Raw genomic sequence first — 26,531 nt, forward strand, 5'->3', positions numbered from 1 at the left:
TCAAACAGTTGGGAGATATTCAGAGGAATACCCCGTCGAAAAGGGGCCACTTGAGTTAAGAAGTTTCCTGTTGAATATTCGCTCCCTGCCCAAACATTTTCAGGAACTATGGGACCTTATTAACACAGACATGCCAGATATTTGTTTCCTTACGGAAACCTGGCTAAAGCCTCACACAGTCCCTGCCATTATGTTGGGAATACCCGCCGGATATAAGATCCTTCACTTAGACCACCCTATTAAAACAGGCGGGGGTGTTGCTATTGTATTTAAAGAAAGCCTGAAAGTTTTTGTACTTGATCAAAGATATAGTACTCATATGGAAGTAATGATCTTCAAAATCTCTTCCTCCTCTAAAATGCATTGGAAGGGAGCATTAGTCTATCGACCCCCTGGCCCGTGCACAGGTTTTTCACTTACCCTTATGGAGCTCTTAGCTCCATATTTTAAAGCCAAGTAAGATTTTGTTCTCCTTGGAGATTTTAATATACACACTGATTTACCTAATCATTCAGATACCACAGTCCTGCTTGCTGATCTTTTAATGTTAGGACTTACAATCCAGAACAGTGGTCCAACACATTCGGGTGGACATACACTTGATTTAATTTTAACTAATTGTTCTAAAATAAAATGTCGCCCCCCTACCCCTATTAATTGGTCTGATCATTATGTATTGGGATTCACTCTATTAGGTTTTCAATTGCCTCATTATAAACCACCTCCTGCTGTATGGAGAAGAAAATGGCATAATATTACTTCTGAAGGACTCCAGAAGGTATGGATTGAACCTACCTTCTCCGAGAATGATGACATTGAAACAGGTCTGACTAAATTTAATAAAGCGCTCCTGGAGGCAGTGGATTCATTAGCACCTTTGAAACTGTCTAAACAACGTCCTAAATCTAAGCAGGAAGCATGGTATATGGAAGATTTGAGAGTTGAAAAGCAGCAATGTAGGAAACTGGAGAAACTATGGAGGAAAGCACATACACCTTGCAGTAAAAAGCTTTATCTGGAGGCCCTATCCAAGTATCATAAAAATACAAAACTGGCCAGGAAAAATAGCCTGGTGCTACAAATAACGGAAGCAGGTAATTCCACTAGAGAACTTTACAAAATTCTCAAATTATTTGTCAAACCTACTGCCTGTGAAAGTCCTGATGATTTTACTCAAACCTTATGCGATGATATTTCCACATTTTTGGAGAGCAAGATTGAATCAATCTATGAAAAAATCACCAAGGCATTATACATCAAGAATAGTATGTCTGACTTTCCCCTTCTTCGGATTCTAAAGAGTGAAAGCTGCTGTCTCACCACGATTCAGGAAATTAGTTTGTCCGAAGTTACCGCTCTGTACAATCAAATTAAATCAGGATCACCTACAGACCTCCTGCCTGCAAAAATGATAGCCCCTCTGGGTAGCTTGCTGGCCCCGAATTTTCAAACTTTGATTAACCTGTCCCTTAAGGAAGGGCTGGTGCCTAGTGTATGGAAAAGGGCAGTTGTGAACCCTATTCGCAAAAACACTGCGTTACCATGGTCAGACCTTAACAACCTCCGTCCGATTTCTCTCTTGCCCCATTTGAGTAAGATGGCTGAGAAACATGTCAACACCCACGTGTCTAAATTCATCCAGGCAGCGGACGGTCTGGACCCTTCCCAATCTGAGTTCAGACCTAATCACAGCACCGAATCAGCTCTCCTCTCTGTGACCGACACCATCCGGATGGCACAGGATAGAGGAGGCTCCATGATTCTGGTGCTGTTAGATTTATCCGCTGCCTTCGACACGGTGTCACAGGACATTTTGGTCAGTCGTCTGAAGAGGGTAGGGATAGGCGGAATGGCTCTTTCATGGCTAAAGAGTTTTATCACTGGCCGCTCACAGAGTGTTCGATTGGGCTCCCATATTTCCATCTCTAGGGAGCTCACCAAGGGGGTGCTACAGGGCTCATGCCTAAGCCCCACATTGTTTAATGTGTATGTGGCCCCCTTGGCTGGAATTGTGAGGGAATATGGGTTCACACCTATATCCTATGCTGATGACACCCAGCTTTTGTTCCCTTTCCAGACCATGACGACAGCAGTTAAAAGCTCCTTTGCTGCAGGAATGAGAGCCATATCCAACTGGATGACCTCAAATTGCCTACAGTGTGCAATGTGGGCAAGACGGAGGTCATGCTTTTCGGAGACGCCCCGCTCCTTTGGTCACCTGAGTGGTGGCCGCCCGATTTAGGCCCTGCTCCCTGCCCAAAGGAGACAGTGAAAAACTTGGGGGTCAAGCTTGATCGATCCTTGATACTCAAGGACCATGCTACCCAGGTAACAGGATCCTGTATGAGGGTCATTGGACTATTGAGGAGAGTGTTCCCATATTTAGCAGATAGTCACAGGAAAACTCTAGTGCAGGCATTGGTAATCAGCAGGTTAGATTATTGTAATGGGCTGCTTATTTCCGCTAATGAAGAACAGTTAGGAAGGCTACAAGTAGCCCAGAACACAGCCGCCAGATTAATTCTAAATTTACCAGCCAGGTCTTCATCTCGCCCCCTATTAAACAAGTTACACTGGCTGATTGTTCATCAGAGGGTGAAATTCAATATCTGTTGTATTATTCATAAATGCCTGTTTGGTGTTGGTCCTAAATACCTATCTGAAATATTCAGACCTTATGAACCAGGCCGCTCCCTACGCTCTAAGAATCAAGCTCTACTTCAGATACCTAGGATCAAAAAAGAGAGACAGGGAGGCCGAGCTTTATCGTATAAAGGCCCCACCCTCTGGAACTCCCTGCCCCTCACCCTCAGGATAAACCCCAATCTGACTGCATTTAGGAAATGCCTAAAGACCCATCTGTTTCTGACCTGGTAATTTCCCACCATTCCGGCCTGTTTGTCTTTATGCTAACCAGCTTGTGGTAAGAACGCAAGCGCGGAGATACCCCTTCGGGGGTCGAATTCCTGCGCTATACAAGAAACAAAAATAAATAAATAAAATGTGTCGGGATAGACAAAACAACCAATAAAACAGGCAGAAAATTGTTGCCAACATTCCCCCCCAAAATAAGAAAAACATTTTAAAAGGTTGTTCAGTTATACATATCTTCTTAATTATAAAAAAGGTAACAAAATGCTTACAACACATTTACTATAACTTTGCTATACACAAGCCACACTTATCTACAACATAGCTTAAACATATTAGCAAAGCCGATAGGTCTAGCTAAACACTTACAAGATCAGAAAGGCGAGATATATTGGCTATGCCAATGCTGGTTATCCCCTACAGTGGGATAAAGGCCGAGTCCATAATCATGGTCTCTCCAACAAGTTCAAATATATAGGCCACAAGCAGACCTTAATTTGTAAAAAAATAAAAAAATAAGTGCCAGGCCCCCTGTCAGAAGACCACTGTAACTTGCACCACTCATTGCTCTCACTAGCGCTGCCAATCACATTATCATTACAACTAACCATCACACTCATACAAGTGTAACAAATCAGACTTTAAATATACTTTATAAATTACACACATGCCGCCCAAGCTATTCTTATAGCTTTGGGTAGTAGGTATTAGTGATTTTAATGCATGTTTAATTATTAAACAAATGTTGTCTTGCTCCTCACAAAATCAGATAAACAACGCCACCATGTGGAAGGCTGTTATAAGAGCCGGTGTCGATAATAAAGTGACTGTGCCGAGCACCGGAAATCACAGGCTCAAATTAAACATGGCTCTTACCACATGGGCAAAGTAAAGTGTAGGGCAAAGGGTTGCTTATGCGTCGAAAGTCTCTCTGGGGTGCCTAATGCGGACATTTCACAAGTTACACTATAGAAGTCATCTAAGGAAATGCGATGGAAGGTAAGTTGCCACGGGATGGAAAGTAAGTTGCCATGGGTGCAAACAGATTTCACAACCATAATACTCCCTCATCATCTTCGATCGTGTGTGTACAAGCAAAAACAAAAACAAAAAAAAAGGTTGTGACAAAAATGTTATCTTTGTCCCTTAAATAACAGCAACTGCTCTCAAGTGACATTAACTCCAAACCAGTTCTTTCCCGAATACAGAGGTCCTTCAGACCAGTCAGCAGTTCTGAGACTGTACTGAAAGAACCCCAGACGCATCCTGGAGCTGTGTTTGTTCACACCATGGCACAACGCCAGACATATGGCGGGTTAATTCACAGCGTCTAGCACTTGGTAGTAATTATAAGGGCGGCTTCTGCTATACGAACAGTATTAATGAACTCCAAGTACAGTTCACGAACCAACAACATGCCTTCTACAAATGAAACGAAAGTGCCAACATCTGCAGCACACACTTGCTGGAAAGAGCAGTGCATGGCAGACGAAAGATATGTATTGTGCTCTTTGAAGAGCAGGCCAGCAGGCTATGTCTACACTGGGAGATGCAAATATTGTGCACAAACAGCAGACGCAATGCACATGGCACAGACAGTGTACTGCAAATCTGTCTTAGGGGTAAAGGCATTATGTTTTCTAAAAATGCTGTCATATTTAGCAGAAAACAAACAAAGCTGAACTAGGAGTTTATTTGAAAAAGCCTTATGTGGTGACAAAATTCGCAAAATTAGATTTGAAGGACCCTTTTCAAATAAAATACCGCACAGACGGCCAGATTCATTAAAGACCCGTTTTGCGAGTCTGAAATAGCGATTCATAAGGAATCGCTATTACAGACTCGCAAAACGGGATTCATGTAGGAATCACAAAATTAAATGCGATTCCTACAGATTCCTTATTTGCGATTAGCAAATTGCTTAACGCAAATAAGGAATAACTCCCCATTCATTCCTATGGGCCAAAAGGCCCATAGGAATGAATGGGGAGTATTCCTTACTTGCGATTAGCAATTTGCTAATCGCAAATAAGATAGCGATTTGAAGGGTGCCAGCGGTTTCCAAAGGACACCCTGTAGCACCCCTTAAATGCACATTTCAACAGGTGTTGCGCACACACATGTCCAAAGGACATGTGTGTAACATGCAACTTAGTTTTCGCTATTTACCACGAGGTTTGACCTCGCGGTAAATAGCGGGCCGAAATAGCTAATTCGCAATTTTTAAATGGATGATGAATTGCATTTAAGGAATCTCAAATAGAGATTCCCTAAATGTAATTCCTCGCAAAATTGCGAAATCGCTATTACCCATTTTTGCATTTGGGATGATGAATCCCAAATGCAAAAATAGCGCTCGCAAAGGGCCCGGCAATTGTAGCCAGTCGACCTCAGCAGGGTAGCCTTCTCCCTTTTCCGGTGGAGCCAGCTCTCAGTCTGGGAGCTCCGGCGAGCGAGGCCAGTCGACCCCAGCTGAGCGGCTCCTCTACCCCCACTTTGGATCAGGCTCTCTGCTTGGGAGCTCCGGAGATTGCTGCCAGTCGACCCCAGCAGAGAAGTCATTTTTCTCCTTCCTTGGAGTCGGCCCTCAGTTTGGGAGCTCCGGCGTGCGAGGCCAGTCGACCCCAGCTGAGTAGTTTTCCCCTTCCATCCTTGAAGGAGTTCGGCGATCTAGCCCTAACGATTTCTTCTGGCTCGCCTTTGGACCCTCTCCCCCCTAGACTCTGGAGGGTGTTTCAAGAGGACCTCTTCCAGCCCCTGCACGCCATCTGCTGTCAGTCTTTCGAGACTGCTACTGTTCCAAGTTGCTGGAAGAAGGCAGTGGTATCCCCGCTTTTAAAAAAACCTACGCTCGACCCTGCCTGCCTTTCTAACTACCGGCCAATCTCCCTGCTCCCTTTTCCGGTTAAAATTATGGAAAAGTTGGTCACCCGTGCTCTGTCCAGTTTCCTAGAAGGGAACAGCTGGTTGGATGAGACGCAATTCGGCTTCCGCCCAGCACATGGGACGGAATCCGCGTTGGTGACCGTGTTAGACAACCTGCGGGCGCGAGTCGACAGTGGTCGGGCAGCATTTTTGGTGCTGCTCGACATGTCGGCCGCGTTCGACACGGTCAGCCATCCCACCCTGATTTCTAGGCTGGAGGAATGCGGGGTCAGGGACAAGGCCAGGGATTGGTTAATCTCCTATTTGGACTGCCGTCAGCAACGGGTTTCATTACCCCCCTTCAGCTCGGAGGAACGGAGAGTGGGACAAGGAGTACCTCAGGGCTCGGCCATCAGCCCTATACTCTTCAATGTCTACCTCCGCCCCCTAGTCCAGCTCATTAAAACCTTTGGTATCTCTGCATTTAATTATGCAGACGATACCCAGCTGGTCTTCTCTCTGGAGGGACAGGAGGCAGTCACATTGGAGACCTTTCATCGGTGCATGCAGGCGACAGCGGAATGGCTCCGGCTGAACTCGTTACAGTTCAACGGAACTAAGACGGAGGTTTTACATTGCTCCACTGATCGAATTCCTCGTGACCTTCCAGTGGACTTCTGGCCTCCGTCCTTCTCAGAGACGGTGTCTGCGGCACAATCAGCGCGCAATTTAGGCGTCACTTTTGGGCCTAACCTGCAGTTGGATCTACATGTGAATAAGATCTCGTCAACATGTATGATGCTGATTCGTATGCTGCGCAAGGTCCTTCCTCTCCTCCCTGTGCAAGCCAGACCAGAAGTAGTGCGTTGTACCATCCTAAGTCGACTTGACTATTGTAACGCACTACTTCTGGAGGCCCCGGTAACACTCTTGGGCAAGTTGCAAAGGGTGCAAAACATCGCAGCCAAACTCGCCCTTTCTCTCCCTTACCATAGTTCATCTACGGCAGCACTGCGAGAACTTCATTGGCTGCCAGTTCATCTTCGGGTGCGCTACAAAGCAGCATGTATTGTGTTCAGGGCTATCCACGAGCTAGGCCCCATTCCGTTGCGGCGAATGTTTGCCTGGTACTGTCCATCTAGAGCTTTACGCTCTTCGTCATCCAGGCTACTGGTAGTCCCACGATTCCAGAGAGTGAGGATGGGGGGCCGCTCTTTCAGAGTAGCGGCAGCCAAACTCTGGAACTCTCTGCCTTTATCCTTGAGAAGCCTTGGAGATCTCCTTTCCTTCAGAAAGGCTTTAAAGACTCATCTTTTCCCCAGGATAGGCTGAGCTACTGTTTTCATTGAGTACGGGTCAAAGCGCCAGGATGCCCTTGGTGGTGACAGGTTGCGCTATATAAGTATGCCACAATACAATACAATACAAAGGGCCAGATTCTCAGAATCTGGCCCTTTGCGAGCCGATTTCGGCTTGATGAATCAGGCTGAGAATGTCAAGGTAACTTGCTCAGACTCTCTTGTTAAACATACATATTTACTTGTTAAAACTAAAATAATTACATTAATGTCCTGAGAATCAGATTGATATGATGTTTCCAGGCACAATATGATTGTTTCTCATATATTGATTACAGTGCCAACTCGGATACAAACTAGGTGAGGCTGTACTTTCAAAATAATGTACAAGTTGCCCATCCTGACATTGTCCACGTCTCCACCACAGAAATGGCAATATATGGCTTACAGGGTGATTTGACCCACATTTTCCCTGGAGGCATAGAAAGTCCACTAGATACCATAGATTTTTCTTTGGAGGGGAAGCTTCCCCTTTGTTAAACGGCCAGTGCTCCACCAGTGACACAAGCACAGAGAAATATTATCTTTTGGCCCTTTTAAGGTCCACATTATGAGATTTGCACCCAATCTGGCCCACCAGGGGAGCAGGGCAGAAAGTACACTAGACACCAATGTCTTTTTAGGTGCAGAAATAAAAGGGTGGGGTGGCCCACACAGACATCAGCTGTGCCCCCCATTCCAGAGCAGACCATACAGCCTTTCTTTCCTCCTGGCAGCAGATTGGGGTGTTTATCATTTTAGGCATATGTTGGTATATGGGACAGAAAAGTGGGAGTAAATTCTGCATTTTCCTTATATTTCTATGAGGTTAAGTCGCAGAATCTGTGGGTATCAACACAAAGCCTACCTCTGAGTATTCTCATACTTATCCCAATAAAAACAGTACCCCACTAGTTTGGCTGGGACTTGTGAAATAAACGGCCACAAAATGAAACTCAGAGACAACAAATATTCTTGAACAAAATTTACCAACTTTGGCGATGTGTGTATCTGCGATATTTGGGTTCAGGATTGACTGCCGCTCAGAGAAGTCTGCCATACTCAATCAATAAGGAGAAGCTTCAGTATTAAGGGACAGTGAGCAAGTGTTAATTGGAAAAATAAACCAATAAACCAACCTCGATTAAAAGACTCATTAATTTAAAACAAAATATTGATGGGCTTTCCAGAGAACACACCTCTCTGATGTGACCCATCACAATAACATGTGCAAAGGTTTGCATTCAATAACAGAATCAATATTATTAATTATCTATTATGTACCATCCTGTGGAAAATTAATACAGTTTGGTGAACATTATCTACGCCATCTTGCCTTTTTCCCGATGCCACACTTTTCGTCATGCACATCCGCCATATTTTAGCCGTTACGATCAGAATCACCCTCACGAAAGACCCCCACGCACCGGTCATTCCCACTCTCACATGCCTTGCGCATAAGCGGCAGCCATTTTAAACACCATGGCCTCCCTGCCCCTCGCTGGTAGCCAGCGCGTCTCTCTCTCTCTCTCCTAACCTCGCAAGCATCCCCCGCACGCTGACAACCCCCGCTCTCTCATGCCTTGGGTCATAAACCCCTCTTCAGCGCAGCTCCGCCACAGAATCCCATCCTGTTCCCAGCGCGACACCTCCCCTCATTCCTTTCATGATCTCAGATCCTTTTGATGCAAACCCCCTTTCCCTGTGTCCCCGTTTGTCTTCCTTGTTCCCAGGCCGCCACCTGGCCCTACGGATACTGTTTATTACCCCGTACAGTAGGAAGCTTCCCCTCCCCATCAAAAGACCCTCGAGCCGATCAAAGCCCCCACCCTATGAGATCCGATCAGCTCCACGCATTCCGTGAATCGGCGGAATGCCCTGCTGCGCGACAATCATCACCTGTTGTGACCGGGGTGGGGAATTCAACTGTAAATGTATGTGGGAACGGATCTGAAGGGGAGATTCCGAGGATGTTCTTTCAAATATCAAAGTGTTGCGAGAATGTGTTACGTGCAATAAAGGTCATAAACCCTAGTATAAGAGGCCAGGCCTCAGAGATGTGGTTAGAGCACCTCGTGACGATACTTGCTGTCTGAATTGATGTGTTCTCCTCCGGAGAGAATAAAATCCTCGTTTCCTGCCTTCCAGTCTCCAGCGCCTGCTTCTTCATTGATTAATATTGGTGGGTCATAGAGGCGACACCGCCGGGCAACATAAAGGGGTCTTTGGTTACTGGTTGTCTTTGAACCCCTTTTAACAATCCCAGATGAAACCAAGAACATCTGCGTTTCTATAATTAAGTATGGAGTTGGGAAAAACATGTGAGAGCAAAGTTGGAAGCTAAGAGAGGGAGGCATCCAGCGTGAATGTTTAAAGACACCCAGCGTGAAAGTTTGAAGACACCTTGGTTTGTCTAGTTAGAGTACTACACGTTTGGTGCGGCACAACATATCAATACCCTGTAAACAGATCCCTGAGAGAACCTTACAAGTATGTAATAAAAAATATACAGGTTACTATCTACTACAAGTACTGCTGAGTGTTTATATATAGGATAATGAGTGTGGGGCATTTTGAAGGATCCTGTGTTTAATAGTCCCAGATACTGTCTACATCAGAACACTCTACATCCAAATAATGATTATGGCTGGAATGTGAAAGTCCCCTGCTAACAGGGCATTATAAGCATTATAGGAGGTTACATCAAATATGTCGTCAGGCTCTGTTTCATATTATTAAATCAATGGGGTTCACCCACAAAGTCAAAGGACCTGGGTATGAATAGTATGAAAAAAGGGGGGATGGTCCTTGACTATAAATTAGTACCAAGCTTGTATCATTATCATTTGTTTCTCGATGATGTGATTGAATCTGCATGTGTTGATTAGAGCAACATGGGGGAGATATATTTAAGAACTATCGGTTATATGCACCTTAACTACAAGCATAGACAGTACCCAAATTATATCAGAATCAATTAGCGAAAAAGAAACATTGGTTATAACCACACTCCAATTTCTTGTTGTATCAAAAATCTCGTATTTATTTACAATACCATAAAACAGTTCTAAACGGCGCAAAGGACTATCAGGGTATAGTCCGTGAAGAAAGGGAGGGAAAGGGGTGCTCTTAGTGATGTAGAGAGTAAAGGGGAAAGTAAAGCGAGTGTAATATACAATTGCACTATTTACAGAAAACAAAGCGGGACAACTTCCGCTATCATAACAACCTGTCCACAACAATTGAAGGGGAAGAAGCTTAAACTAGACTGGGTACAGGCATCCAAAATAATAAGCGTCGACGTTTCGACCCTAATGCTCCTGGGGTATTTAGGACCTCAGCTGCGGGTCTTCTTCAGGACAAGATGGAAGGAGCGGGGGGGGGAGGGGAGGCTTGCCGTATTCTGAAATGAACACCTGTGGTACAAGAATGAGGCAGGTGTTAAGGCTTTGTTGAGAAAGGGTCACATGAGTGTAGTTAGTATGGAGTAGTGGGTACGTTACCAATAGAGCTGCTCTGGTTGGACCTCCGTCCAAGCTTGAAGGGGGTTGGTCACCTATTGGATAAAAAGAGGATACTGGGTCAGAGCCCATCTCCCTAGGGCGACTGGTTCCAGATATCCAATCTACTCATATTTTTATAGAAAGTAGACTCACCTAGTGTCTTCTTGGTGGTCTAGTGATTCAATCTTAACTTTCAATCAAAAGGGACTTCCATGTTGGGCCTGTAAACAGTGGAACGATTGATTAATCCCCAAGTGATATCTCTTGAATACTTGATCTACTCGGTCAATATTAGAGGGGACTTACCAATAAAAGGAACTAGTTGTAAATTCCTACCGGTGCCGCCTCGGGCCTGCCGGTGGTGAAAGCACTCAAGGGTGCCAACGTTGCCTCTGTTGTGTAAAATAAGAGGTATGGCTTCGATTTTTTAATGACGTGTCCCCAAGTAACCTGGTGTGGGGAAGAAAGCGGGACAGTGTGTTAAAAAAACACTCTTGGTCCACTGAGGTCGAGAGACAAACTGCTCGTTTGTTAGTGAGCAGGAACGGCTCACCGGCGGGAGTGAGAGTCACTCAGATCTTACCGAATTTAAAGCTGGGGCAGTTGCTGAATATCACGGAACAACCCTCGTCGGTGTCTGTGTAGTATCGGGACCGCGTCCAAAACAGACACAGATACTTCCGTGGTTTGGCATCACATGGGTTTGCATGAGCCAATCACCAGGCAGGGTGTAATTTCATGTATATTAAAGAAGGACTATCGTCTTAAGTCCTTTAAGGTAATCAAAAAGGGACTGACTGATTTTATTTGACTAGTGTATAAATCCCTTGTAACATGGCACTGTTATTGACAAAAGACAGGCAATTTGGTTGTATGAAAATATTATTTCAAGGGATGACCGTAACTTATTAAAGAATTACTCAGGGTCATTTACCTGTATTGGATCACATAAAAGCTCGTGATGAACACATCATTGGAAAAACAAATTAACTTTTTCATAAAGCTAAATTACATTTAATAAACAAAATACACATAAAGACAATAACACAGACGATATATACAAGTACAAATTCACAGGGTCATCACGTAATTGCATTTCTATACATAACATAGTATGGAGAATCCATATCATACATGAGGTACTGTGGTGTGCCACATTATTACGTTCGGTGTACAGGATAAAGTGTATTTCACAGTGTCTCATTGCAACTACTATTGTGAGATCAGACTGGCTAGTATGTGAGTGGGCTAACAGGGTGGTGGATAGGTGGGTTAAGGTTGTCAACCATTTCAAATTGCCACCATTTGTCTGAGTACCTCCTCGCGATCATTCAGGCCGCGATTCACAGTATCAAAGAGGTGCATCCAGCGGCATTCCCGGGTGCTTAGAAGTTTAGCATAATTCCCTCCCCGGGGGTTTTTGACGACTTTTTCTATAATCCACCATTTTAGACTTTCTGGATGGTGATTGAATTTCAAAAAATGATCCACTAATGGGGCCCCTTGTACTTTACAGCGTACCTTACTGCAATGTTGTAAAATCCGGGTCTTGGTTTTTTGAGTAGTTTGTCCAATATACATGAAGCCACATGGGCACATTATGGCATATATGGCTCCCATCAGGGATTCCTGCGAGGGTTATAATTGTTGTTGTAAATTGTTGTATATGTTAATGTCTAGTATCTGTAATAGAGTGCTTGAGAGTGCATAATCTTACATCATCATTCATAGACATGGTTGACAATGAAATCCTAACATAAAGTGAAGACTACATCAAAAACTTGATTGGTGAACAAGGAGGAGGCAGCCTCTTAGGAAGAACAGTCAGTACAGTAGACCCCACATTAAATGATAAAATCAACAAGCTAGAACGATTAGAAAAAAAGCTCATAAGAACTAGACTCCACGGACACGCATTGGCCCAATATCTTTAAGCCAACGTGATCCCAGTGGGTCTGCAGGTTCGCAACGAACCAGCCATCTTTGTAGAAAATCCAGTGTTCAAAGGCAAATTCAGCTTCATATCCAATAATTGCTCCAGGCACTGGATGGTGCTTGGGGTTGAAACAGCTTTGGAAGAAGTGACTCGCTTAACTAAAGAGATAGCCGACCTGAGAAGGGAGATTGTAGATGACGCAGCATTGAAGAACGCTAAGGAAGCTTTGGACTGACTGGAGAAAACATTAAAAGAATTTGGAATTTTCACACAGGCTTCCAAATTGGACAAATTAGCCAATGACATAAAAGTCTTTGATAAAAAAAAGGTATACCCCTACCTGGCTGAAGGATACTATAATCAAGAATCAAGAGGAACATACACAACCAGAGGGAGGGGAGGATACCGTAGGTACAACACTTTTTCCAACTCCTCAGTCAGTAGCGGTTCAGAATCTGACCAACCGTCTACTAGCACTGCGGGACAAGAAGGGGATCAGAATTTTTTAGAACAGGACCCATGGGTGGACCATCGCGGGCGGGGACACCCCTGGGGATGACCCAGGGGACGTGGTCAAACGTCTTGGAAACAGAACAGGGGACAGCAGACCTGGAATCAAGGGAGAGACAAACCTGGGAAACAAGTACAGTTCAGACAGGAATCCCATGGGGACATACGAACACGCTCTCAACACTACAGATGGTAGACACCACCACAGTACCCCAACAAAACAGTCCCTTGATCAACCTATCCAATCATAACTTGACATGTGAGGAACAACAAGTGTTGGAAAAAGGATTATCCTTTGTTCCAACTAGCCTACCCAATAGCTTTAACTTAAAATTGGAACTTTTTCAGTTCTTCCGTAAGGTTTGCCTAAAATACCATTTCAACAAGTTACCTAATACCAATTTGAACAGCAACACAGGCTTAAGACCACCCTCGACCTTCACCCCTCCAACACATATGATGCCACCCAGGATTCTAGCCTATGAACAAATGGTGATGGGAGACATCACCAAATTACTCACAGACAGAAAGTATGTCAAATACAACATCTCCAAAACTGAACGACAGGCATTACATAACCTGAATGCAAACCATGAGATAGTGATAAAACCTGCGGACAAGGGGGGTGCCATAGTCATTCAGGGCAGAGAGGCATACAAGGCAGAAATTCTCTCACAGTTAGAAAAAGAGGGCAACTACAGGAAACTACCACAAGTCCCCACCAATTATATAGCCATACAAATCAGAGGGCTAACTGATAAAGCACATCAGGAAGGCATAATCACCAAATTGGAAAGTGAATACCTCAATAATGCCCATCCCCGGATCCCCACAATATACACTGTACCTAAAATACATAAGAATCTGGCCTCACCTCCCGGGAGGCCGATCATTTCAGGATGTGGTTCGATCTTGGAACCATTGTGTAAGTTCATCGATATCTTTTTAAAACCCATTGCAGAAACGACTTACTACCTACGGGACACCATGCAGGTAATTCAAATCATAGATGGGAGCAGATTTGACCCCACACAGGAATTGCTGGTGACCATGGACATCACGTCCCTGTACACCAGCATTCCCCAACAAGCAGCAATGGTTGCGATTGAAATGACCCTAGATAATAGAACACGCCCACACAGGATTACCACCAGCTTCATTTTATCACTCCTTGAAGTAGCAATGAAAAGGAATTACTTCATCTTTGATGGGCAATTCTACGAACAGACGAGTGGAGTGGCAATGGGGGCGAGCTTCGCTCCAGACCTTGCCATTATCTTCATGGATGGTTTTGAACACAAATGGATCCTACATAACACCAACCCTCACAGATCAAATATTGTAGAATGGCGTCGATACATCGACGACGTGCTCCTCATTTGGAGGGGCACACAGGAGGAATTAATGACCTTCCACACATGGCTAAACAAAAGAGACAGTAATATACAGTTCTCAGTTGAGAGTAGTAACAATTCCATCAACTTCTTAGATCTGATTATCAAAGAGGAAAGTGGTGTCTTATACACCACACTCTTTAGAAAACCCACTGAGAAAAACACACTTCTCCGATACTCGAGCCATCACCCTCACAACCTCAGGGACAAATTGCCCTACGGCCAATTTCTGAGGTTGCGACGGAATTGCACCAAAAAAATTGACTACTTCCATGAATCTGATGTCCTAATCAAAAGACTGATATAACGAGGATATCCAAGAAGTCTAGTTAGAAAAGCGCGCAAAAGGGCATGGTTTAGTAACAGAGAGTCCCTACTAGAACCCAAACACAAACTTGATTCCACCGAGAGCATATTAATTTGTGTCACCACCTTCAACACACGCAGCACAGAGATCAAACAAACCATCAATGCACACTGGCATCTAGTAGCAGAAGAGATAGGGGTAATGGAACCCCCTATGCACGCGTTCCGCAAAGGCAAAAGCGTGAAGGACTTTGTAGTACACTCAATGCTCGATCAGCAAAGAAGTGCAAGTCAAACCACCCTATGGAACATTCCCCCTGTACTAGGCCATTCAAAATGTGGCAGCTGTAAGGCATGCACAGTGGTATCGGAATTAAAAACGTGCACCTACAATGATTACACCCATACAATGCAACAACACACCAATTGCAACACGATGGGAGCCACATATGCCATAATGTGCCCATGTGGCTTCATGTATATTGGACAAACTACTCAAAAAACCAAGACCCGGATTTTACAACATTGCAGCAAGATACGCTGTAAAGTACAAGGGGCCCCATTAGTGGATCATTTTTTGAAATTCAATCACCATCCAGAAAGTCTAAAATGGTGGATTATAGAAAAAGTCGTCAAAAATCCCCGGGGAGGGAATTATGCTAAACTTCTAAGCACCCGGGAATGCCGCTGGATGCACCTCTTTGATACTGTGAATCGCGGCCTGAATGATCGCGAGGAGGTACTCAGACAAATGGTGGCAATTCGAAATGGTTGACAACCTTAACCCACCTATCCACCACCCTGTTAGCCCACTCACATACCAGCCAGTCTGATCTCACAATAGTAGTTGCAATGAGACACTGTGAAATACACTTTATCCTGTACACCGAACGTAATAATGTGGCACACCACAGTACCTCATGTATGATATGGATTCTCCATACTATGTTATGTATAGAAATGCAATTACGTGATGACCCTGTGAATTTGTTCTTGTATATATCGTCTGTGTTATTGTCTTTATGTGTATTTTGTTTATCAAATGTAATTTAGCTTTATGAAAAAGTTAATTTGTTTTTCCAATGATGTGTTTATCACAAGCTTTTATGTGATCCAATACAGGTAAATGACCCTGAGTAATTCTTTAATAAGTTACGGTCATCCCTTGAAATAATATTTTCATACAACCAAATTGCCTGTCTTTTGTCAATAACAGTGCCATGTTACGAGAGATTTATACACTAGTCAAATAAAATCAGTCAGTCCCTTTTTGATTACCTTAAAGGACTTAAGACGATAGTCCTTCTTTAATATCCATGAAATTACACCCTGCCTGGTGATTGGCTCACGCAAACCCATGTGACGCCAAACCACGGAAGTATCTGTGTGGCTCGGACGCGGTCCCGATACTACACAGACACCGACAAGGGTTGTTCCGTAATATTCAGCAACTGCCCCAGCTTTAAATTCGGTAAGATCGGAGTGACTCTCACTCCCGCCGGTGAGCCGTTCCTGCTCACTAACAAACGAGCAGTTTGTCTCTCGACCTCAGTGGACCAAGAGTGTTTTTTAACACACTGTCCCGCTTTCTTCCCCACACCAGGTTACTTGGGGACACGTCATTAAAAAATCGAAGCCATACCTCCTATTTTACACAACAGAGGCAACGTTGGCACCCTTGAGTGCTTTCACCACCGGCAGGCCCGAGGCGGCACCGGTAGGAATTTACAACTAGTTCCTTTTATTGGTAAGTCCCCTCTAATATTGACCGAGTAGATCAAGTATTCAAGACATATCACTTGGGGATTAATCAATCGTTCCACTGTTTACAGGCCCAACATGGAAGTCCCTTTTGATTGAAAGTTAAGATTGAATCACTAGACCACCAAGAAGACACTAGGTGAGTCTACTTTCTATAAAAATATGAGTGGATTGGATATCTGGAACCAGTCGCCCTAGGGAGATGGGCTCTGACCCAGTATCCTCTTTTTATCCAATAGGTGACCAACCCCCTTCAAGCTTGGACGGAGGTCCAACCTGAGCAGCTCTATTGGTAACGTACCCACTACTCCATACTAACCACACTCATGTGACCCTTTCTCAACAAAGCCTTAACACCTGCCTCATTCTTGTACCACAGGTGTTCATTTCAGAATACGGCAAGCCTCCCCTCCCCCCCCGCCCCTTCCATCTTGTCCTGAAGAAGACCCGCAGCTGAGGTCCTAAATACCCCAGGAGCATTAGGGTCGAAACGTCGACGCTTATTATTTTGGATGCCTGTACCCAGTCTAGTTTAAGTTTCTTCCCCTTCAATTGTTGTGGACAGGTTGTTATGATAGCGGAAGTTGTCCCGCTTTGTTTTCTGTAAATAGTGCAATTGTATATTACACTCGCTTTACTTTCCCCTTTCCTCTCTACATCACTTAGAGCACCCCTTTCCCTCCCTTTCTTCACGGACTATACTGTGATAGTCCTTTGCGCCGTTTAGAACTGTTTTATGGTATTGTAAATAAATACGAGATTTTTGATACAACAAGAAATTGGAGTGTGGTTATAACCAATGTTTCTTTTTCGCTAATTGATTCTGATAAATTTGGGTACTGTCTATGCTTGTAGTTAAGGTGCATATAACCGATAGTTCTTATATATATATATCTCCCCCATGTTGCTCTAATCAACACATGCAGATTTAATCACATCATAGAGAAACAAATGATAATGATACAAGCTTGGTACTAATTTATAGTCAAGGGCCATCCCCCCTTTTTAGGTTTTGACTGGCGATGCGCACGTAGTGCGCATGCGCCAAAAAACCTTTTGATGTGTGTGTGTGGGGTCGGGAATACGCCCCCTCCTCCCATTGGCTAGCTCCATAAATGGAGGCTAGCCATTGGGAGACGGGCCTGTCCGTCAATGCCGGACCAGATTCGGGGGCGTTCCCGAGAATTTTTGGCTTTTGGCGACGTCATGCTACGTCAGCCAAAAGCCCTCGGGAACGCCCCCGAATCTGGTCCGGCATTGAGCCGGCACCCGCCTTCCTGCTTGCGTGAGTGCTTTTTTTTTTTTTTTGCCTTATGTTCGTGTGTGTCTGTTCCCGCCCCCCCCCCCCTCCGCTGTCAGTGTGTCCGTGTGTGTCTGTTCCCGCTCCCCCCCCTCCGCTGTCAGTGTGTCCGTGTGTGTCTGTTCCCGCTCCCCCCCTCCGCTGTCAGTGTGTCCGTGTGTGTCTTTTCCCGCTCCCCCCCCTCCGCTGTCAGTGTGTCCGTGTGTGTCTGTTCCCGCTCCCCCCCTCCGCTGTCAGTGTGTCCGTGTGTGTCTGTTCCCCCTCATCCTCTCGGTAGAATGCTCTGCTCCACCCCCTTCTAGTCTTCTAGTGTTCTGATAATGCGTCCTTTCCCCTCTGTTGAACATAACGCCCCAGCCCCCTGTCTGTCCGTCGGTGGGCGGGCGTCGGGCGTCTCCCTCTAAGGCATCATTTCTCCTCCCTCTGGAGCCCAATGTCTGCCCCTTTTCCGATTGAAGTGTTCAGTTTATGCAGCCCCGTTCTACACGTACAACTCACTGCAGGCGTCCCGCCCCCATCCTGCGGGGAGGGGGCTCCATTTAAGCATCCTCTCTTTATTTCTGTAGAATACAGTGTCCCGCACCCTCACCTCAGAGTGTTGTTTACCCCCACTCCCACCGAAGGACGCCAGGGTGGGCTTCGGATCTGTATTTTATTGATGCAGCAACAGCCCCCACCTAGAAGGCTGTGACCTTTGCTCCTCTTTCACTGGGAATCTGTCCAACAAGGCGACAGTCTCGCACAGGAGCAGAGAGCGCCGCTCTTCCTGGAGGGAGGGCTCGATGAATGTTTTACCGATGCTTCGCCATCCTCCTGTCTGGGGCATGGGTGGGACTGCGTTGTCTGATCCGGACTATTGCACTGGCGCATCCCCCCTCCTGTGATGAAAGGTACCTCGGGCACCTTTCACTGATGCATTAATGACACCCCCTGCCTCGCGCCTCAAGGACCAATCCTTGTGCTCACCGAGGGCGACCTAGAGAACAGTTGCTGCTTGGCCTCAGTTGTTTCACCGATGCATCCTTCCCCAGACACTACCTCGCGGACCTCTCTATTTGTTGGGAGGGGTCGCTGTTACACAGATGCATTAATACATCTCCTGCCTGACCCCCCCTCTCCCCCTCCTCCCCCCATCGTCCTCTGCCTGGGAGAGCCCGCAAAAGGAGGGGGGGTCGTTGAATGGGGGTGGAGGGGCTCACTTCGTGTCAGTTCTACTCAAGCATCAGTTCTGCGGTGATGCATAAGTCCCCCCTCCCCCACCGCTCGGAGATGGGTGGGGGTCTTTACCACCGATGCTGCTGCCTTCCCTCACTGCTCCCTCAGCCCTCCCTCCACCACATGCTCAGCTGTCGCTCCTCATTCAGGCAGCGGGAGTCCCGCTCAGCGGATGGGCTGCCTCGGCCGCCGTCTGCCCGAGCGCTGTCCAGCCCAGCCCAGCGCCTGCCATGGCCAAGGAGCTGGACTCCGAGCTGCCCCGGATAGACCCGGCCATCCTGGTCTTCCTCCTGTACGTGGTGATCTTGCAGGAGCTGGTCAGTGGCTGGATGGAGTACAAGCGGCAGGCCAGCATGCCCAAGAAGCAGGCGGGGCCCGTCTGGTCTCTCGTTTCCATGCGTGTGTTCAGTGTGTTGTTTCCTCTCTTGCTAAGTGTTGCCGCACGCGAGGCACCTCCTGATAAAGACAGTGGGCCTGGCCTGGCTGGGATGAAGATGGGTCACTTGCAGGAGGGGTGCCAGGCCACCCGCAGGCAGCGGAGCCAGCCTCATTGCCAGATCTCTCAGCCTCACATGCCAACAGATGTGGCTGAACCGGCAGCTTCCAAGTGTCAGCAGGAACTTCAGATTCCAGCTGCTTCCCTCGTGCTGGCCCCCCCACACCCATGATGCTGCACAGACCCCTTACATTAGATGTCAAACACATTAGGATATGTCCCATCGACTTTTTGGCATCTCACGTGCAACTGAATCCCTAGAAGGTCCAGCGTGCGCGTACGGACAGGGCGTGTGGACATCCACTCATCACAGGCACACACACGCATACACTCATCACACACACACACGCATCCCCTCATCACACGCACACACACGCATCCCCTCATCACACGCAGTGTATTGTGTGGAATGAATGTCGACAAAGGTCATATTCATTCCCCAGTGGTGCACCTGGAAACATGCGCCTGGTGGAGTGAAGTACTGATTTCTGAAAAGTCGTGCACATACAGCTGTGCGCGCGAGCCTGTGTATGTGGGAAGAGGGATGACTTTTTGGTGCCTGGGGACGCTGCTGCTGCACGTGAAACGTGAAGCAGCAGATTAGTCCTAATCACTAGGAAAGAGGAAGCTTCGAGAAGGACCTGCTTTTCAGTCAACATGAAGTTTCCTACGTGTGGAAGCAGGTGCCCTGCTGAGGCAAGAGAGCAGAGGCTGCTTGTTACTGTGAACTCAGGTCTTAGGTAGGGCCACTGGAATTGTGTGATTGTGCGTCTGCAGATGTTTTCGCATAATTATAGGTTTGCGGCATTTGCCACACAATCCATCATCTGCTGCATAATCTGCAGATTTTAACCCCCAAGCATGTGTTTCTAGCTCAGACGGGTCAAAAGTTGCTAAAAGTGCATCAACACGTGTTGCCGCATAGTGGCACGCCATATGCAAAGGTGGACTTATCACCTTTCTGTTGCTTAGCGCTCTATTTGGGTGTTAAACTGATACTTATGAGGTGCAACCAATGCCCATACACTGTTAACAAGTTTTAAAATGATGAAATGATGAACTAACATCATTATGAAATGTGCCGCATTATACCGCATATTTTAGCTTTTCATGCTGCATAATTTACCCAACCCTGCAACATAATTTGGCCCTTTCATTTCGGAGTGAGACACGGTGGGTGGATGGATGCATGATGAATGGATGTATGCATGATGCATGGATGTATGGGTGGATGCATGGATGGGTTGTTGGTTGGATGGGTTGGTGGATTGCATAAATTGTTGAGGGATTGGCTGTATATATGCATCTATCCATCCACCCATCCATGCATCTATCCATACACCCATCCATACCCCCATTCATGCATGCACCCATGCATACATCCACCAACTCATCCATGCAAGCATTACAACAAGAGCCCGCAGCTCTCCTTCGTCTCTCCTCGCCCCCCTTCCCTGTGCCCTGCCCTGCTATTGTAAATGACAATGCCATTTATTTATGTTAAAAAAAACATAAATATAAAAAATGTCAAGAGCAATGCCAATAGCTCTAACTTTAACAAAGGCAAAACCATTGCATCGTAAATGCTAGTTTCATTCTGTTTCATATTAGGCACCGACACCTGAGAGTTACTAGGGCACTTTACAGAGAAACCAAACCAAAAAGATCATATACAAATTTAGATTCCGTAAATGCAATATTTGTGTGGGTCAAATAAGCAATCGTGTAGAGATGTGGTGCAGAAGGGCACATGGGAGTAGAAAGTAACTGTACCAGCACTATACTTCCATAATTCCCACAAAATTATCTAATCAGAGCTTTCGTATGCATAACTCAACTCAACTGTTGCATTAACACAAAATCTTTCATGCCTCTTACCTTAATCTACGGAGTGTAAGATCAGCTCACCCTCTCAGAATACCTCACTATAAAAAGTGCAAAATCAGCTCACCATTCAGGATGCCTCAATCTACGGAGTGCAAGATCAGCTAACCCATCCCGAATACCTTGATCTATAGAGCGCAAGATCAGCTCACCCACTCTGCAGAATGAACATTCGCATTTTGATGCCTTTGAAAGAAGGTTCGACCATATTGAAATAATTCAGTATGAGTTGCATCACTTTACCACACAACGTCTATTTTATTGTCTATGCAATATGTAACGTGATCTGACGTGACAATGAGTTGGAACGCATTATAAAACAATAAAAATACATGAAGCAAACCATCTTGAAGGGGTGCATATGACTGCGGATGTTTATCAATGATTAGGTCGACAGTACTTCTTTTATTATGTCTAGGATGAGTGAATTGTTGATGGAGACTGTGCAGATGCATCAGTTTGTCCAATTGGAGGTATATCTTGCTATTGAAGTTCCCCTCAATCAATTTTCATATCCTCAGCCCCACTTTGTTTAAGCAAAGTATTTTGTTTAGAGCACAGAAATCCATCAAAAGTTCCACTTAGCTTTTATTGAGTTTAGAAGATTCACAATGTCTATACATGTAAGTGGTTCTAGGTGGAAAGAGATGCACTGTAAGTCGAGAGAATAAAATTGTAGAACAGTGCGAAGGGAATAGATTTGCAATTAAAATAACCCTTCTGAATAAGAGCAATACTGTCCCCATGGTGTAATAGTCTACCTGCTGTACTCATGGATTAAACTTGAAGGATCATCAGATTGGTTGTTCAATGATCATTAAGCCTTTAATCAGTGATCCAAGAGAAATCAAGAAGATTTTCAAGCACATGATCAGCAATGTGTGTGTGAAGAGTGTTAGCTGATCTCCTGTTTATTGACAAAGCATTTTAGAGAGTTTCTGACAACTGTAAATTCCTTGGTTGGCCTTACTGTCAAGTGGATAGTGAAGCCCGTAATTTTTAATGCATGGACTAAGCTAGGTAAGGTAAAAGTATTTTTAGCTAAAGCTACTTATCTCTGTGTTTCCATTATTTTAATAGTTGCTCAACATTAATTTAATTTCCTTCGCATGTCCAAAACTTGCACTGCAGATCCCTGTTTAGATATAGTGACGATGTAAGTTCTCAAGTACACCACTGGTAATTCGTAAGTAAATAATTTTCCAGATCCCTTGCTGATGATCATCAATATTAAGGGCCAAGTTGAACACCACTGATTTCAAGTACATAATGAAAGCATATGAATTTTCAGAACGGATACTCACTTGGCCAGGTTTACTGGAAATGACTCCTTGTATTTCCAAAAAGCTGAAGGTCATCTCGAGCTGTAAAAAAGAAAAGAGAAAACTCTGAATGAAAAACAGCAAAGTAAAATAAATGTTGCAATAAATACTTTCCATTCTCTTTGACAAATAGGAGTGTTCCGTTCACCTCAACATTGAGGTTTCCGACATATACTATTGAGAACTTGAGCACAGTAACACTCCCTTTAGGTCACATTGAAATGAAGAGGTGGAATGAAAAGCACTTCAAATTAGACCTAGGTATGAGAGTAGTATCAAAAAGCGAGAGTAGAATGAGCTAGATATATGAGGAAGTAGGGCATAAACATTGCTGCTCATTATAGTGACAGTCTGAATCTCAAAGTTCTAGAATTGAGCATGGTATATTTTAGGGTTTGATTCACAGCGTGCTAGAATTGAATATCATGAATATTCAAGGTGGGACTCACAGTCCAAGGATTGAATATTGTGTAAACATTCTCCAGTACCATTAATCATATTATGTGTATAGTAGGATTTATTTTATTATTTTACGGATTTGTAGAGCGCATGGCTGCCCATGGGCGTCCCAGCGCTGATAGACAAGAACCTGGTGTGACGAGCCTTATTGGAAAAGCCATGTTTTTAGCGCTCTACGGAAGGAAAGAAGATTAGGTTGGGCTCTGAGGTTTGGGGGAAGCGAGTTCCATAATTTAGCTGCGTTATATGAAAACAGTCGGCTGCCAGAGCGGGCTTTTCTGATCCTAGGTACTGAGGCTAAGTTGCAGTTAGAAGAGCGGAGTGTTCTTAGGGTGGTATGGGGTGAGATGAGGTTTTGGAGTATAGGAGGGGCATTGCCGTGCAGAATCTTGTGGGTCGTGCAGAGGGCCTTAAATTGAATTCTCTCTTGAATGGGGAGCCAGTGTAGGGCCTTCAAAAGAGGGTTTGGCTGAGCCTCGACGGTGGGTTCCTGTAAGGATGCGGGCTGCCGCATTTTGAGCCGTTTGAAGTTTAGCTAGAACTTTTTTGGGGGCCCCCAGATACAGGGCATTGCCATAGTCCAAACGGGATAGCACAAAGCCGTGGATGAGGAGTTTGCGGGATTGTGCCGGAAACAAGGGTAAGATTTTCCTTGCTGATCTAAGCAGGCCATGACAGGTTCCAGCGGTTTTCCGCGCTTGGGCTGAGAAGTTGAGCTCTTCGTCTAACCAAATGCCCAGACTCTTGATTTCTGGTTTGGACACAGGGGGGGGGGGCATGGCTGAAGGCCATACGGAGATGGAGCTGAGTAGTGATTTGTTGCCTAAAAACATTATCTCGGTTTTGTCGTTGTTTAGCTTGAGGTGGGAACTGCTCATCCATTTCGTTATTTCGGTTAAACAGGTGTGAAGGTTGGGAACGGAGTGGTCTTGCTGGTTTAGGGAGACCACCAGTTGAGTGTCGTCAGCATAGGTCAGTAGTTTGATTCCGTAAGGGGCGACGACTTTCTCGAGGGGGGACATATAAACATTAAAAAGGGTTGGGCTCAGGGATGAGCCCTGGGGAACCCCACAATTGATGGCTGTGGGTCTGGACGTAAAGGTGCCCTCTGTCACCTGGAAGGATCTGTTTTTGAGGAAGGATTCTAACCAAGCCAGAGCCGTTCCTGCAAATCCAAGATGCCTGAGTCTTTGGATCAGGATTGAGTGGTTGACGGTGTCGAAGGCCGCGCTGAGATCCAGGAGGATCACTGCCACTGATCCCCCTGAGTCCATGATCTTCCTTGCCTCTTCGACTACCGCCAATATTGCGGTCTCGGTACTCTGGCCTGGCCTGAATCCCGTTTGAGAGGGTTCTAGAAGTTTATTAAATTCGAGGTATTGGGAGCAGACTGTCCATAAAGCTTTAACTGTTGTATATTTCCTAGACAACAATCACGCAAGCGATGATGGGGGGGGGAGCTTGCATATAGTTTATCCACATTCAATTCCTCAGGGTAGCATTCCAACCCATCATTTTTCATCCACTGTGCCACTCTAGACAAAGGCCTACTTTATGGAAATCGGTACTGATCCTGCTCCTCACGGTAACAGTCCATCCCAATCCGTCATGGTAAGGCACCTTCCAGAAGAGAACAAAAGCAGCCCAATGGCGGTTTTGGACTTGGCAGGCCAAATAGATTGGATCCTATGGCACAGCGAGCAAGGGACCCACGTCTGGGTATACCTTCAGCCACTTATGGCGGTACATCAATGAAATAAAAGACGATTGGAAGAATATTTGAAAATAGTCTACATACACACACGTTTGTGAAAGTTCTCCCCAGTTTGGATGGCATTTTACTCAGAAAAAACTGAAAACCTGCTCCTGACCCTGAATTTGCAAATGTGGCAATTGCACCTTGCCGATAAAGTTCCAAATATGTATACCTTCTCAATGTAAATTTCCATCCAGCATGTGGAATTTGGTTTAACAAATGCAGTTTTGTTCAATTGAGGTGTGCAAAAAACTATTTCTAAAAGTTATATTTTGAAACGACTGCAGAAAGTACAAGACAGCAAGTTTAGTAAACAGAGATATTGATAATGTTCATACGAAGTTGAAAAGTGATGTATCTCAAAAAACTTCTGGCTATAGGAAAACAGATAAAGAAATTATTGAACTGGGTTGTTTCGGGTACTTACCGTTGAAATGTTGGAAAAACAGCACAAAAGGTCTATATTCAGATCAGAGCTAGCCAATATGCTTTGTCAAAAACAAGCATGGACAAAGCCAATCTATGTGGCTTCTGTGTGTTACACTAAAAAGGGCAGAAACAGTGCATCTACCGTCAAACAGAGGACGCCAACAGCACAGGTAGCTACTGTGTAAACGCTTCTAGCACAAGGAAAGCAGGAGTAGCACAGGCCCATAGAATGCGTGGCTTACAAGGTTAATACTTAATTTTGCTAATGCTAAATCTCCAGCCTTCAAACAACCTCAGTTATACTGTACTACAAAGTGGAAAACATGAAGGCTGGTGTAGTCTTCTCTGTATGGGAGGAATACATTGAGAGACTGTTAAAAGAACATTTCAAATATATACACATGAGGGATGTTTTCTTCACTGCATGGAAAGAATCTTTAGTGGGACCAACTAACCACTAGCACAGCAACAAAATGAATGAAAGAATACATTAATGAAAGTTGGATGTCTGTATTATTTACCTTACATCAAAAGTAAATTCTTAGAGTATTGTAAAATGAACAATTGTTATCCTTATTTTCTAAAAGAGATGAATGTATTACAATGAGCATTAGAAAGGTTATCCATTTAACTCGCCAAACTGAGTTGAGACCGGTTTTTCCCCTTCTCTTCTCCGTTGACTGATCCTCATACACCTATTGTGATAATTGGAGAGAAGAGTGTGTTAGTTTATTGGGTGCAGGATTCTATATGATATGTAGAACCAGTTTCTGAAACAGATTCTCTTTCAACAACATAACTGAGAGAATTAGGGGCTTGTTACGATGTCGGTCAGAATTGCCTCCGACCCTTATAGAGAAATCGGAGCTTGTGTTCATCACTGTACCCCGTGGCACACAAGATGCCGGGATCAACAAGAGGGTCACCCCAACCAGAGGCCGCAAACAGAAGGGGGCCCTACTAGGGGCCCCACACCTCGCTTTCCGACAGGCTTTCCATGTCAGAAAGCCCGCCATGGAAAGCCTGTCAGAAACCATGCATCGTAATCCAAACACGTGAACCGCCATCCATATGGATTACGGGCTGGCTTCTGACTGGCCGATGGGCTCCTTGAACCCATCCGAAAACAGCCTAAATGACAGGTCGTTTTCAAATCTGACCAGCTGTATTGTAATCAGCTGAACAGA

At 45.1% G+C, this 26,531-nt stretch overlaps 1 protein-coding gene across 2 annotated transcripts in view; it reads right to left on the reverse strand.

Moving 5' to 3' along the window:
* Window positions 1–26,531, reverse strand: part of CARMIL1 (capping protein regulator and myosin 1 linker 1) — a 994,750-nt gene that overhangs the window by 615,408 nt on the left and 352,811 nt on the right. For both annotated transcript variants that reach the window (XM_086965173.1, XM_086965172.1), the window contains exon 4: window positions 22,683–22,742. In XM_086965173.1, the coding sequence (XP_086821299.1) occupies window positions 22,683–22,742 (60 nt within the window). The remainder of the gene's footprint in view (window positions 1–22,682; window positions 22,743–26,531) is intronic.

Source organism: Lissotriton vulgaris, chromosome 4_1 (assembly GCF_964263255.1).
Source record: "Lissotriton vulgaris chromosome 4_1, aLisVul1.2, whole genome shotgun sequence".
Classification (NCBI taxonomy): Eukaryota; Metazoa; Chordata; class Amphibia; order Caudata; family Salamandridae; genus Lissotriton; species Lissotriton vulgaris.